General features: G+C 32.9%; 1 protein-coding gene across 1 annotated transcript in view; it reads left to right on the top strand.

The window, feature by feature from the left end:
- The window catches only part of LOC107155109 (triadin-like), a 115,556-nt gene that overhangs the window by 38,757 nt on the left and 60,761 nt on the right, over positions 1–16,038 (top strand). The window contains exon 2 of the mRNA XM_015500900.2: positions 7,686–7,895. Within this exon, the coding sequence (XP_015356386.2) occupies positions 7,686–7,895 (210 nt within the window). The remainder of the gene's footprint in view (positions 1–7,685; positions 7,896–16,038) is intronic.

The following is a 16,038-nucleotide window of genomic DNA, read 5'->3' as shown; positions in this document are numbered from 1 at the left end:
AGCTAGAAATTAAGACATCTGTAAGTTTATCATGAGCACTTTTAAATTTATTCTGCCTGATTTGGCTTTAGACATGACTCCTAGCTGTTCCCTCTTGGTGGAATTAAAGTCTTAATAACATATGAGATATGAGTTCTTACCCATTCATTGGAAAGAAGTCTCTGCTTAATGACTGGCATTATTTAGTAAAAGCATGCTTCTTTTCAGTGAAAGACCTTGCATATCTTTTGTTGTTGTTGTTGTTACTTCATCATTCTTTTACTTTATTTGTTTGTTTTTGACAGTGCTTGGTATTAAATCCAGGTTCACACATGCTAAGCAAATGCTATACCACTGAGCTCTACTCCAATACACACATTAGTCTTTTTCCTGTTAATTACTTTGAACCATCTAAATTCCCAAGTCTTAGGAGATGGACCTGAACAGACACTTTTATTGATAAAGTATCTCAACATTTTTCATAACATAAAAATATATTTCATTTTTTCTCTGATTAGAAGCCACAATGTACTGCACACTCTCCTATATGCAGAAATAATGAGGTTAACATTGTACTTTTTTTAAAGGTAATTCCCTCAAGCAACACTTAGGGTGTTCTTAATATTTAACAAGTATTTATTATGGCCTGCAGTGTAAAAAGTGCTGTGCTGTGAATACTGAAAAATGACAGATGACTTGTTCCCAACCTAGAGCCTTGTCAAGAAATAGAGAGCTATTAAAAAAAAAAAGTTAGAATAATTTTATCCACCTCATTGTATTTATCAAAAAAAGCGCTGAAAGCATTATAGTTATAAATAGAATTTATGCTGAGAGATCTAGGAAACATAGTTAAGGAGTTGACTTTCATGCTTCAAAAAAATCAATTCTAGTTATGGACTCATCATTGCATTGAAACTTTAAATTCCATTAACTGGTAGGTCCACAAATACAGCTGGTTCTAAGGACCACTGATTCCATGAGCCCAAGGAGTGTTATGTGGATTCTGGCTCTCTTTGTCTTGCAGGTGGCTGTCCACCTGGTGGAAGAGAGGCTAATACAGACCCCATCCATATCTTACCAGGAGGGCCACTCCAGTAGGAAAAGAATGTCTCTCAGTTGTTCCACAGAAAAATTTGGGGAACACTCAATCTCCAACCCCTTTGCAGTCACAGACAAATGGGTGTGAATCAGGCTTGGTTTACAGGTCCATTCTTATGGCTAGGAATCAGGGGATGGCTCAATTTCTAGCCCTGTTGCTAGAAAAAATAATTCACTTAATATTGAAGAGAGTGGGAGGGTAAGGAGTGCAGGATAATACTAGAAAGAAAAGACATAAATATCTTTAGCTCAGAAGACTAAAATGTCCTCTGAAATTTCAATTTCATGATCATAGTTTAAAAATCTGGGAGAAAAGTTGGCAGATTAGGACTTTCATTAAAATTGGCAGGGAACCAATTTCTGTCTTGAGATGAAAGCAATATTCATACGTGAAAGAATTAATAGCTGTTTATTTTAGTGTGTAGATTTTAGCTTCTTCTAAAAATAGATTAATTCTATATTAATTAAATATTTAAGATTATTTAATAAATATGATTTTTTTGCAAATTGTAATGATTTATCTTACCTCTCAAAATTTATGTTCATTCCATTTATATATGCTCACAGAAAAATGTAATTTGATTTTACAGTTCTATATCCACAAGATACATAAACATTCTTCAAACAATAAAACTGGTGGGCTGGGATTGTGGCTCAGTGGTAGAGCACTCGCCTACCACGGGCTAGACCCAGGTTCGATCCTCAGTACCACATAAAAAACAATAAAGCCATTGTGTTGTGTCCATCTACAACTAAAAAATAAAAATAAAAAAATAAAAAATAAAACTGGTGAAGTTGTTTAAAATGGACTTTCTAGTTTTCAAAAGACTTTCTACAAAGTCCTTAGTTATATGAATGATTTTTGGAGCAAAAAAATATAGCAAGGGTCCTTCTTACATGTTATTGGCAATCATGTTCTGAATACATTTGTTTTTAGATTTGTTTTTTAGTAGTAGATGAACACAATATCTTTATTTTACTTATTTTTATGTGGTACTGAGGATCAAATCCAGTTCCTTACACATATGAGGCAATCACTCTATCACTGAGCTACACCCCAGCCCTGACCCTGATATACATTTTATATATAAATATATTATATATATACACACACACACACACACACACACACTTTCTCTTCTTTGATCTCAAAAGCTTGAAGGACAGGTACAGTGTAAGTATAAAACAAACCAAATCACATGACGAAATGCAAAATTCATACTAATGCTTTCATGTATTGAGAGTGCAATATTTTAATGACACAATTCTAAAATATAGGTTTCTTCCTTGAGCATCCTGGAAGAGATTGCATTGCCTGTGTCCCATAGGAATAATAATGCTCAAGTGCACTTGGCAGGTTCTTTATCTCATCAATAAGGGATGATGAGGTTAAGTGACTTCTATCAGGAGGCTTATGATTTATTCTTCTGTGTGTAACCTGAATGTGAAGCCAGTCTTTGGAACCATTATATAAGAAGTCCCTAATTTTGCTTTAGATCAGAGTCACATGGCCATTCAGTCAGGTCCCCTCTTCTTTTGAACTTGATTTGGACTGTCTAGCAATCAAAATAATTTGTATGGAATCAAAAGGAAAAGAATTTAAAAATAGGTAGGGAAAGGACTGACATGTACTCTGGCTATTCTGCTCTACTTCTGAAATGCTGGTTTCCAAGAATTGTAGCCCCTGTCAAATTACTCAGTAGTATTTACCTCTCATTTTTTCTGCCATATCAATAACTAGCACTTGTCATCTTTAAAGTGCTTCTCAAACATTAAATAATCTCAGATTACATACTCTGTTCTTTGCATTTATCTTGACCAGCTGTCAGAGAAGGCCATTTATTCACCCTCAATTTTATTCCTCTTGGCTCTATGTGGCTTTTGCAGTAAATTTGAATGGAAAATGAAAGGTACAACTTAATATGTTTTATAACAAAGGCGACATAAAATTTTCTTTAAGCACGATAACCTTCAGGTTACTTTCAAGTTGTTTATTGCTTTGCAGTTGTATAGTGAATATGTTTTTATCAGTATTGAGTCTGAATTTTTAAGTGGAAATTTTGAGGACATGAATACAATAAAAAATACAAAGGACTTATAGAATATAATTTACTATTAAATTTATCATTTTCATCTACTTAAAAATTATACCATAATCATCTTGTCAGAATCATAAAAGGAATTCAAATTATATCCATTCTGTAAAAATATATATTTTGTATTTTTAAACTCTGAACTTGCATTAATTCCCGAATTTATAGTTTCCTACTTTTCTAATCAGAAAAGGAAGCAGTTAGAAATACATGTTTCTTTTTTATTGGTGCATTATTATTGTACACACTGATGGGACTTGTTGTTACATATTCATCATATACACAGTATAACCATATAATTTGGACACTATTACTCCGTAGAATTTCTCCCCTCCAGCCCCACTTGCTACACCTTTGTCACTTTCCTCTACTGTCATATTTCTTTTAAAATATTCAACCTTTAAGAATTTGACAAAGATACAGCTAGTTTGTGTCAAATCTTAGGAAATTTATATTTTCAGTTTCAAGATACCTAGCAAGCGTGTTTGACATTGTCTGATGCCCAAATACACAACTCACTGAAGTGAATCTCAAGTGCAGAAACCATTCTTCAGATGTTCTCCACTTAGTATCAGTAGAAAGCCTTCCAGAGGCAATAAAAACTGGAGATTAGCAACATATCAATTTTCAGGCCGGCTACTCCTAAACACTCTTAATTCATTTACTCTCCTGCAAATCATTATTCTGAAGGTTTGATTCACTTGTAGCCCCACTTGGGTCTTAAATCTCATTTCAAAGCACTCTTATCATTCATCTGTTTTCAGAACTATCATTAGGAGTGATGGGAATTTGAAACAAAAATCAATGAGAGGATATGATATGGGTTCCTTATTACTTTTCCTTCTTTGAGCACCATGTCAAGTATAGTCTATAAAAATCTGTTTTTTTAAGGGTAGTTCTCCATCTTGCTATCATTTCTACTCAAATGAGTTCATGAACTTGGGATGTTTTTTTTCCACAATTTTTTTCAGGAAAGCAAAATTTGTTGTCATTATTGTTAATTTCTACCTAAAATAATTTAAAAATCTTAATTGAATTCTTTTACTACTGTTGTTCTTCATTAGCTTATTAACTTTTAGAAAATATAGGCCTTGGTAGGCTACTTCTATCTAAAAAATACTGCATTAGTTATGTTTGGTTGTTATCACCTACAAATATGTACTCTTTTTTTAAAAAAAATATTTGTTGATTGACCTTTATTTATTTATTTATATGCAGTGCTGAGACTTGAACCTAGTGCCCCATGCATGCCAGACATGTGCACTACAACTGAGCCATAACCCCAGCCCACAAATATGTACTCTTGAATGAATTTAATTTTTCTTTACTCTGGGACTCAGAGTGGTATGTCACTAATTTTTGAAAAAAGTAAGATAGTGTGACCTTTTATGGCAAAAGAAATGAAAAGAGTGAGACTATTAATTGGAGAACATAATTTGCAAATAGCATTGTTCCTCCTCCCAATATCAAATTGTATTATGAACTGAATTCATACTATATTCATACTATAAGCATCTGTGAATATCTTTGTTAAAATGGCTCAAACTTTATTTTTTGAGTTTATATGTATAATGTTTATACTACAAAGAAATAACTTTTTTTGCATAGTTCATTTCTCTTAATTTTGCCAGTGGGGCAAAACAACCTCTAATTATATGAATAAATTAGCATGTTTTCCTCTTTACTTATATTCCAAGAAATAAATGAATTGATTGAAAAGGATACTGAGAGAATTTTAGAACTCTTTTTTGTTCCCCTATACCCATCTTGATCTAATATATGTGCTTATTCAATGGGAAAAGTGCTCACATTTACTTGAGGGTCAGTTCTTCTGCCTTCACTTCTGACGTTAATCCTGCCCTTCTTGAGTTTCCTTATGACAGCAGTAGTAATCATAGCCAGAGCCATGATCATAGAAGTAGCACTGGAGGTGCTAATGGCAGTAATGAAGACAGTAATAATGATAATGATGTCATTTAGTGGTTCTTGTGTTGCCATTTGTCAAATAATTACCATGTACCAGGAGATATGCCAAATGGTTTGCATGACTTTTCTTTTCACCATCACAAGCCTGCAAATTCAACCTTAAACCAGTTTCTTTTCCTAAATGGAAATTCTTCTTGCTCAGAAAGATAGTGTGATAGTGAAATTCCGTCCATTTAGATAATACAGGGAGGAGCCAGAAGTTAATTCCAATCTCCTCTCTACAAGCATGTAAATTTTTTTGCTTCACCATTTCCACATGAAATACATATCCAAAAGAAGGAATTGTGAAGGCAGATAAACAGAATAAGGTGCACTTTAATTCCACTGAGGCTTTCAAGGAATATAGAAAATTTCTTCCAGATTTACAAGACTAAAATCTTCTAATTATTATTTAACACACTTTAACTACAATTAAGCTTTAAGCTAAGGGAAATTTACTTGATGAAAATGTTAAAGAAAATTGAAAATTTAGATTTTCTGTAGAATCTAATGCATAAAAATATTATAATTTAGAGATAAATAGTGAAATTGAAAATATGTAATCTTGTGTATAGACTAATCAACATTTTCTCCTTTTGATTTGGAATTATTATTACAGATAATGTGGTCTATACTCAATATACATGAAAATATAATAAATGATGCTTTTGGCAAAAAAAATAATTGATGAATGAAAGCTTTTTTTTTTCTCTTTAGTATTGAATGATTTACTACACACCTGAGAAATATGGAAATGAGAATGTTATGAAAGTCTCCTTAATTTTTTAGTCAGTCTTCAGTTTTCTTAAAAATGCCATGAAATGGTTATTTCAAGAAATCTCTGAATTACCTCTGGATTTAATTCTCTAAAGGTCAAATGTGGTTAAGATAATCAGATATGTCCACTGACCACTAAGGGGGACTTTCAAGCCATACATTGACAGAAATGTTATGAAGTAAAGTGAAAGACTAACAAAATTGTTATATTTCACTCTGTATATAGAAATGCTATAAGAGGAAAAGGTAAATAATTGAAGCAAAACTTGCAAGACTAAGGTTATAAAATATTATCTTTGTGAACATGTGCCTGTGCGTTTGTGTGTGTGTAAGTAGATTTCAAGCAAAGTTAAAGAAAAAACTCACAAGAAATACAAAGGAAGGAAAACTAAACATTAACTATTTATCTCAAGTAATCAGTGAATTGTAAATGAAGCAAAATTTTTTCTCTTATATTATTGCACATATTTTAAATACCAGTGATAATATTGATATGCATAAGGAAGCAAGACTACTATAATTTTCCAAAACATCAATTTTAAAATTATATATATGTATACATAGTCTCAAAAAATATAAAAGTGAGTATGTTATTTGTATCAGCAATTCTCATTTAAGAATGTCTCCTGAAGGGAGGATTGTTGACGGGTTTGAGAAAATTTCTGTCATATCATAAGCTAGGAAACTTTATGACTAAATTATATACAGTCATAAAATGACATTCCATGCAGCCACTTAAGTAATATTTAAAGGGATACCTAATAATATGAAAGCTTATTGATTTTATATTGTCTAGCAAAGAAAACAAAAAGGACAGTGTAATCGTGATTTGTCAAAAACAAATAAAACATTTATATATTTATATACACATATACACAAAACTAGGTGCAAATAAAAAACATGTTAACAGAAGTTGTTTCTGGAAGAAACAACTGGATATAATAAGATCTTCCAAGATTATTATAATACTGGATATGATAAGATTCTCCAATATTATTCTCTTCTTTGCCCTGCCAAAAAAAAAAAAAAATCAGAAAAACTTAATGACCTCAATAGAAAATTATTAGGGAGGATAGTAGATTGAAACAGGCATTATTATTACTGTGTGGATATATATGAATGCATGATCAATGTGATTCTGCAACCTGTATACTCAGAAAAATGAGATATTATATCCCATCTGATTCAAATGTATGATATGTAAAGGTAATTGTACTGTCATGTGTAACTAATTAAAACAAATTAAAAAAAGAAAACATACATCACAAAAAAGAAAACTATTATGCAGTTAAAACAGGATATCCATATAGAGTTCTATCCACTTTATTTTATCACTGATTTCAAATCTCTCCTCAGAGAGTATGTTTTTACTGATTTTCAGAATTGACATATTGAACCTAAATAAATAAAAATTATTTTAAAAGGCATCTTGTTCCAAAAGCCTATTGCTCTTGGAAATGGTAGGGGAAATGGTAACAGAGAAGTGAAAATGAGTGGAAGAAAATGAATAGGTTTCATGGCCTGGATGGGAGCATAGATGGAACTTGGGAGATGAGAAATGCTTATGAGCCAAAAAGGTTTCAGGGTGAGGGGTAAATGCAGAGGAAGAGACAATGTAGGAGTGGGTTGGGAGGTGGGGGACTGCTGCTGAGCAAATATGATCTACTATAGAAAATGATACAAACAGGTTACAAAATTCATAGTTTGTGTTTTTTTCATCAACATTCAATGTGAATTTCTAAATTATATTTTCCTTATTGAATGTTTGATTAGGAAATGCATCTACAACCACAACTGTGATAGACAGCAAAAATGGATCTGTGCCCAAATCCCCTGGAAAAGTGCTGAAGAGGACAGTCACAGAAGACATAGTGACGACATTCAGCTCACCTGCAGCCTGGCTTCTGGTCATTGCTCTGATAATAACCTGGTCAGCTGTTGCTGTTGTTATGTTCGATTTAGTTGATTACAAGAACTTTTCAGGTAAGATCCAGGAGGTTTGACTTTTAAATTAAAAGAAAAAAAATGTTCTCCCTAGTTGTGGCTTTGTTTCTCTGCATTCCATCCTGTATCCTGCCAATGTGATTGAAGGTCACTGAAGTCAGTTTTCTTCTCTTTTCCTCCTGTTGTCTTCCTTTGTCTGTTCTGCTTTCAGGGCTGAATAAAGGCTGACTAATGCAGCTTTGTAAAGATAAGTATTAAAAAGCTTTAGTGGAGATTGAGTTTTGGAACTGATACTTCATCAAGTACCAATAAAGACTAATTTGTAGATTTTACACTTGGTAATAAAAAACTAAACCAAACAAAAAAGATTTTGGACAAGTGAAAAGTAAAGTATTTCTTTTGCTTTAGTCATCCAGTCCCAAGTTTCATTTGTAGACATGCTCCTTCTTCCTCCCAGCAAACCATCGTCTTTTGAGTTCCTGAAAATAAAGAATGTTAGAAGGATTTTCTTGGCATTAGCTTGTAATGAGATACTACATCTTGAGCGTCCATATGTTCTTATGAATTTGGAGTAAAATAGGAATAATACAAGTTAGAAAGGGAAGATGTTCATTGTGATCTGTTCAATCCCTGAGCACCTCATTCATCTTTTCGTTCCAGGACTTTTTCTTAATTTATATTTACCTAGTTCCACATTTGCTACCCCAAGTTGACTGTGAGTTCCTGGAGGAAAGGAATAGGTGTGGTGTTCAATAACTATTTCACAAGTAGATGGATGAATTATGCACATCCCTTTTATCACAAGCAAAAGAATTTCATTAATCAATTGAGGTGCTTTCTCATATGTGTACTCTTCCTTCCCTTATTTTCCTTTTTCCAGTAGGAGTAGACTCAGTAGAACCCAGAGACTCTAAGTTCAACTAAAAAACTCTATATTCAGAGATCTGCAGGCTTCTCATTTTAAATTTCACTGATTCAACAATTATTTATCAAGTTTTTACATAGTGTCGGGAAATGCCTGTGCCACAAATGTCAAAAGAAATACAACTTAAATATCATGAATGTATAGAACTCTATTATTTGAGTTTATGAGATGAAGGTATGACTTGGATGACTTCTCCCAGGTATACCATTCACAGTTGGACTATAGGTGGGCCTTGTCTAGCAAGCAAAGATAAGTCTCATAATGTCAACCAAAGCAGAAGAGCAATTTATCTAGGTACATGAATTTCTGCTTTAATCAGGCAATACTTTTTTGTGTTCTGTCATGTAGACTCTTAAAGAATTTACAATTGAAATGGCTATAATATAAAATTATGACCTTGATATTTTAAGTGAGAAATGCTTGGTAACAATGTGATACTTTAGGAAATTCCATTCTCTTTGAGCCTGTACCAACTGTAGTGTTTTACCTCTCATTTCCTTTTTTTAAAAAAAATCATTTATTTAAATTTTAGAACAACATATGATTGTAAAATATAGTTTTTTTCTTTCTTACAATAGACATGTATGAGTGGCATGTAAATGTCATCTTTGCAAGTTAATGATTTTATGAGAACACTACAGAAATTAGCACTGAAAGACATTTGTTTTTATTTTATAAAATGCAGTTACCTACAATTATAGTTTCAGACTAGAGTATTAAAATGTAAGACATATTTTCCATTGGACCACTATAATTAGGTGCAATGGATAATACCTAGGTTACTGGCATTTTATCTGACAGGGAAAAGTAGAGCTGTGTTATTGACACTTCATCTTGTCTTTCATAAGTGTTTATTAAGCACATCTTTTATGTAAGGCCTCCTTTTTCAGGTTCCCATATTTATTAATGACATAACTATCAATCCATTACCCACAAAAGGAACCTGAAATCACTTTTTAAGTCTCCTTGGATGCTGAGCAGTCAACATAGTCAAAGACCATGTGCTTACATGGCTCTTAAATTTGGCTTTCTCCTCTCATTACCATATCACCATTACAATACTTCATGCATTCATTCTCTTTGGAGGGCACTCATGTCATTTCTTCTTAGCTCCTTCATCTTCCCTGTATCCACCCAATTGCTCTAAAGACATCTTCATAAAACGCACATTTGATCAATTAAGATATTTTCTATTGCTTAAGTATAATGAACTCCTTGGCATGAAATTCAAGTCCTTGGCTTAGCTCTTAATTTTTATTTTGTAAGTCAGCATATGTACCCTGTTTTTCAACCATGTTTCCTTCTGCTTTTCCCTGTTGGTCCCAGGAAACAAACTCTCATTCCTTGCTAACTTTGCTCATACCATTTCTCCCACTCCAACTCCCAGTAAAGCAGAAAGAATAATAGTTAATAGCTAAGACTAGAAGTCTGATGCTTCATTTCCTTGGTATAAATTTATACTTTAGTATTTGCTAGCTCTGTGATATTGGGGACATTATCCTCTCTTTGCCTTAGTTTGGTCTTCTATAAAGTAGGATTTCAAATAGTACTTATGCAGTAGGATTGTTAAGAGGATTATATGATGGAATATATTTGAAATGCTTACAATAGAACCTGATTTATCATAAGTACTGTTATAGTGTGAATATTGATAATACTAGGAGTAGAGACTCATTCCTCAATATTCCTTCTGAGAATGTTTACTAATACTTCAAGAACCATCCTTCTTCTGTAAAGCATTCTGAGATTCATAAGAAAAATGCACTGTACCTTATGGGCAACTGTATTAAGAGCAATTAACACCCTGTATTCTAAACCTTTGTTGACTTGCCCTTCTCACTCAGAAACATAAACTTATCTAAGAAAGGACTGTTTTTATCTCTGTATGAAAGTGCCAGCCAACATAGTAAGTTTTCTGAAATTCATTGATAAGAGTAAATAATGCTAACATTTTGATTTTGAAACAATTTCTTATATTTCACAAAGAAGCATATTTATATAATTTTATTTTATTTAATTCAGCAGCTTTTGAACAACCTTAAAAATTAACAAAGCAAATATAATGATATTGGAATGAATAAAATAAATGCTTATGAAGTGAGATTTTATTGGTCACATTTTATAGAACAATTTATATGCATACTAAATTACTTCAAAAAGTAAGTGGTTTAAAACAACAACAAATATTTATTATTTCATATGGTATCTATGGGTCAGTAATTTGAAAATGCATTGGGTGGTATTGCCTTAGGTTTTGTCTTGAGATTGCAGTGAAGCTATCAGTTGGGGCGGCAGTTAACTGAAAGGTTGACATGAGTGGTGGAATATTTGCAGGACATCTTACTTGGTTGTTAAATCAATGCTGGTGTGTCCATGCACAAGGCAGATGGCTTTACCCAAAGTGAGAGATATAAGAGAACAAAGCAGAAGCCAGAGCTCTTATGACCTAGACTTGGAAATCCCAGAATTTCATTTCTGCAAAATCCTTTGGGTGACACAAGCAAATCCTATTCAGTTTTGGAAGAAACTACATAGGAGTGAGAACACCAGGAGACAAAGATCAGTGGGTACAATTTTGGAATCTTGTTACCATATGTTTCATTCTCATAAAAAGTTATATTGCAAAAGAATACAACTTAATATAAATAATTATGGGTACCTATATTAAGAGCAATTAACACACTATATCCTAAACCTTTGTTGACTTTCCCATCTCACTCAGAAACATAAACTTATCTAAGAAAGGACTATTTTTATCCCTGTATGAAAGTGCCAGTAAACATAGTAAATTTTCTGAAATGCATTGGTAAGAGTGAATAATGCTAACATTTCGATTTTGAAATAATTTCTTTTATTATACAAAGAAGAATATTTATATAATTTTATTTTGTTATACTCTAGTTGACAATAAGTATGTTAATTACAACAGATTCAGAAGAATATGATGTGTTAGAATGACTGGCATCATGAGGCTATATTTAGGATGATAAAAATTCAGGAATGGATTTGAAATGAAAAAAAAAATCAAAAAGCTTTAAATTTTAAAGGAAAATATATAAATTCTTCAAATAAGAAATTCAAATACATTTAGCTCATTAAAATTTAAATAATCAATTCTGAAGCCAAAAGTATATATATTCAAAGATTCAGTGGAATTATAATATAAAACCTTTACTTTATATTCATTTTAGATGGGATATATTCTCTGATATGAAAATCTAATCCCATTTATTCATTTAGTAAGGTCTAAACTATCTTGTTTATGTCAGTTCTTCCAGAAAAGGATATTTACTTCAATAACAGTTTCAACATGTAAATGGTACTCTAATTCTTTTTGGGAGGGGGGTTGGGGGTGGGGTAGGGGTGAGAGACAGGGATTGAACTCAGGGGTCGTCCACTGAGCCACAGTCCTATTTTGCATTTTATTTACAAGACCCTGTCATGTCTCACAGAGTTACTTAGCACCTTGTTTTTGCTGAGGCTGGCTTTGAACTCATGATCCTGCTGCCTTCTCAGCCTCTGGAGCTGGCTGGGTTTACAGGCATGAGTCACCATGCCTGGCTCCTGTGTTTTTAATGTTAATTTTAGTGGATATGATTAAGAATATTACTGGGGATTAATATTGTCATCATGATGAGTTTTTGGACCACCTAATAGATTTTGAATGTAATTGCTAATGTTTTAAAAGGAAATCCAACAGGAGAAGGAAGCATGGCTGGAGGTGATCCTAAATACTAGAGAGTCAGAGCAGCAGTCGCTGTGTCTTGATTTTCTCTTTGATGCTTTTATAAAAGTAGATAAATACTTTGAAGCCATTATAAAGTTGTTTATAGATAAATGAAAATTTATTTTTGTAAGCACATTCTGTTCTGGATTGAGAGAAATGAGTCTCCTTTGGGAAACCTTCACAATTCCTTGTTTTCAGCATTTGATCTGATTTAGACAAGTCTTATCTACTTGTGGAATGTGTAGAAGGGACTTCTTTCAGAAGTCTCAGTTTCATTTTATACCTCTGTTACCTACAAGCTAACCTGACTAGCAATGTGTTTTTCTGTGTCTTTGAAATGGGGATAGCACCTTGCTTTCTGTATTGTGAAATTAGTGAGTTTGATTTTTCTTAATAAGACAAATTTTAGGGCACTAAATAAACAGACTGGAAAAGATATTTCACCTACCCTTCATTTCTTACCAAGTATAACAGTGAAATAATATTCAGATAGCACTCTTGTGCATTTGTCAGCGTTTGCTCAGAGCAGCAGAACAACTGTGAGTGATTAAATGATCTGTGTAAGGCTGTGGCAATGCCCTGGAGCTTAGTCAAAAGTCAGCAGGCTGGAAGTTGGGAAGAGGAAGGGCAGATGGACACAGAATAAGGAAGACTAAGGACAAATCATAACCCTCATTTGTTTCTCACCATCTCAAATTTTGATGATGTGGATGAGTTGCAGGATAAATCGGTGCCCTTCAGTACGGCATTGCAAATGCACCTGGCCAGGATTTGGCCCAAAGGATGCCCAAAGGAGACTGCCAGTGGGAGCTGAAAAATAAGAAGCAGGGGTTGCCAAACAAGGATGGAAAGCATATCAGCAATAATGTGTATAGCTGCAAAAACACCTGCCCTAAACCAAGCTTCAGAGAATAAATAGCTTTATTGTTTCATTTCTGCCTCCAAAAGTCCACACAAAATTCTCTTATGTCCAACAATTACCCTGAAAACTTGCATTTAAGGGAATTGTGGGACATGTAGTATATGTTTACTGATTTAACAGCATACATGGGCTCCCCTTTTGACAACTATATAATTTAATATTCAAAATAGGATGCTTATGGTAATGAAATGGAGAGCTGTTAGGATTTACCATGCACCACAGATCAGATGTATGATCACCCTAACATTATCCACACTGCCTTTGCTTTTCTGGAGGAAAATGATCGCTTTCAGAAATCAATGGGGGCAGAGCAAGTTACTTTCTTAATAACTGAGGTTAAGGGTTCTTAAGGATTGCCAGAGTCTGGTCTTCACTCCTCTGTGGACTAAGCCAGCTTCATTCCAGGAAGCAGCAAGGTTCATTGATAATTTATAATTTTAAAGACTAGGATTTGTGAGATTTGGCTGAAATTTCTTACAAATCTCTTCTGCTTTGTTTATGAAGGGACATGTTTGTCTGTAAACAATAAGTACAAACAAATAAGACTTCTAAAATAATTACTAAAAAACAATGACATTGGAGGATGTTAATGATTTTCCTCTAGGCCAGAATATACAGGAATACATTTTAATAACTATTAGCCTTTCTTGTTTCAGAGTGAGGGCCATAGCACCCTCATTCATAATAAGGAAAAGTCACAATATGGTTGTAAGAGGGTGTCTCAATGCAAGTTTGGTAACTTTTTTAAGCATTCCACAAAACATACTTATTTCAAAAACAGTTTTGACATTATTAGAATAAAATAAATCTATATAGAACATACATACCTGTCACATAGGACGCACTCATTAAATCTAACTTGAATTTGAATCCTATTAAGAGGAAGTAAGATCAGTAATCTGAGAAGAAAGATGGCAAGGACATGATGGTAGGAAGCATCAATTTCTTATGAAAGACTTGCAGACATCTCCTGATGTGCCTTTTAAATAGATTTTCTAATGAGGTGTGCCATTTATCTACTGCTCTTGGAAATTAATTTCCCTGATTTTTTTTTTTCTTTTCTTGGCACTTTTCCCAGTTAAGCAGGTGCACTGTTTGTCAGGCTGAGTTTAGCAGAGTAAAATCATTTAGGGAAATCCCAAGTCAGTCTAAAAGTACAATTTTAATATTTATCTATCTATCATCTATCTATTCCTCTATATATCCAGGTGTGGGTATGTGCTGTATGTATAAACATGTTATTACATTTTAGGAGATTTGGGAGATTGAGACTAAAGGCAATGTTTTAAACACCATCAGTTCTCCTGTGTACTAAGTTTTCAAGAGTTGCTGACATTTTGTGTGCTTCTTCCTCTAATTTAAGTCTTATCTCAAATTCCACATTTTCTGTTCAATGTCCCAGGCTATTTTGTCTTCTTGGTTTCTACACTTAAAAGGATGCTTTGTATTACCCAGTTCTAGTTTGCTTATGAGTACCTTAAGGAAGCACAGAGTTTTGTAGTACAATGATTCCCAGACCCTAATAGAGGTTATTTATCCTTTATCAAGTGAGAAAAAGGCTAATGAAAAACTATTCATTTTAAAGAAGTGTTCTTCATTCTTAGATTATATTGTTTCTAAATTTTAAATATTAAATTCTCTTTTGAAATTATAATTATAAATTATAAACCAGATATCATTTTATTTTACAAAATAAAAAGTCAGCCACTCTATGTCAGGCTCCCAGGTTTTTGCTGGTGATAGGTTTTGGGGTCAAAAAGACCCAATAGTCTGAAATCAATATTCTTTACCATTCATGTGAACCATTGTTCAATGTTCAAGTTCATCCATTAGCAAATTAAATCTTATAGTGAGATTTATCAATTTATACTTACAGATAAAAACAATTATAAAATTTAAAATTTGTTCTACATATTGACCATTCTTTTGTCTAAGACCAACTACAAATCTTTTAACATTCTGTTTAAATTCACTTATTTAGATAAACCTTTCTAGAATGTCTAGGGAAAATCAAGTCTGTCTGTTGTAAGTTCTCATTATGTTACTTGCTGCTTACACAGAGATCTTCTTACAAGTTGCATATATTTAATATGTGAAATACAATTCTTCTCCACTGATCCATTAGTTTCATTTTAAAAATGGCTTTTTGTTTTTAACTTCCTTTATTTTTCTAGTACTTAACAATGTTGAGCAGAATCTATAAACTTAATAAACAATTAAATAAACAAATAAGTAAATGAATAAAGAAAAAGTGATAGTGCTATGATTCACACCAAAGATAAATAGAGAAGATAATGCTAAGTAAAGTTAGCCAATCCCACAAAACCAAATGCCGAATGTTTTCCTTGATATAAAGAAATTGATTAATAGGGGGATAGGGAGGGGGAGCATTGGAGGAATAGATGAACTCTAGATAGGGTAGAGGGGTGGGAGGGAAAGGGAAGGGGCATGGGGTAATTAATGATGGTTGAATGTGATGATCATTATTGTCCAAAGTACATGTATGAGGACACAAATTAGTATGAGTATACTATGTATACAACCAAAGATATGAAAAATTGAGCTCTATATATGTAATAAGAGTTGTAATGCAGTCCATTGTTATATA

The sequence above is a fragment of the Marmota marmota genome, unplaced genomic scaffold, assembly GCF_001458135.2.
Source record: "Marmota marmota marmota unplaced genomic scaffold, marMar, whole genome shotgun sequence".
Taxonomy (NCBI): Eukaryota; Metazoa; Chordata; class Mammalia; order Rodentia; family Sciuridae; genus Marmota; species Marmota marmota.
The sequence above is the reverse complement of the archived record's forward strand: the minus strand, read 5'-3'. Positions and strand labels throughout refer to the sequence as shown.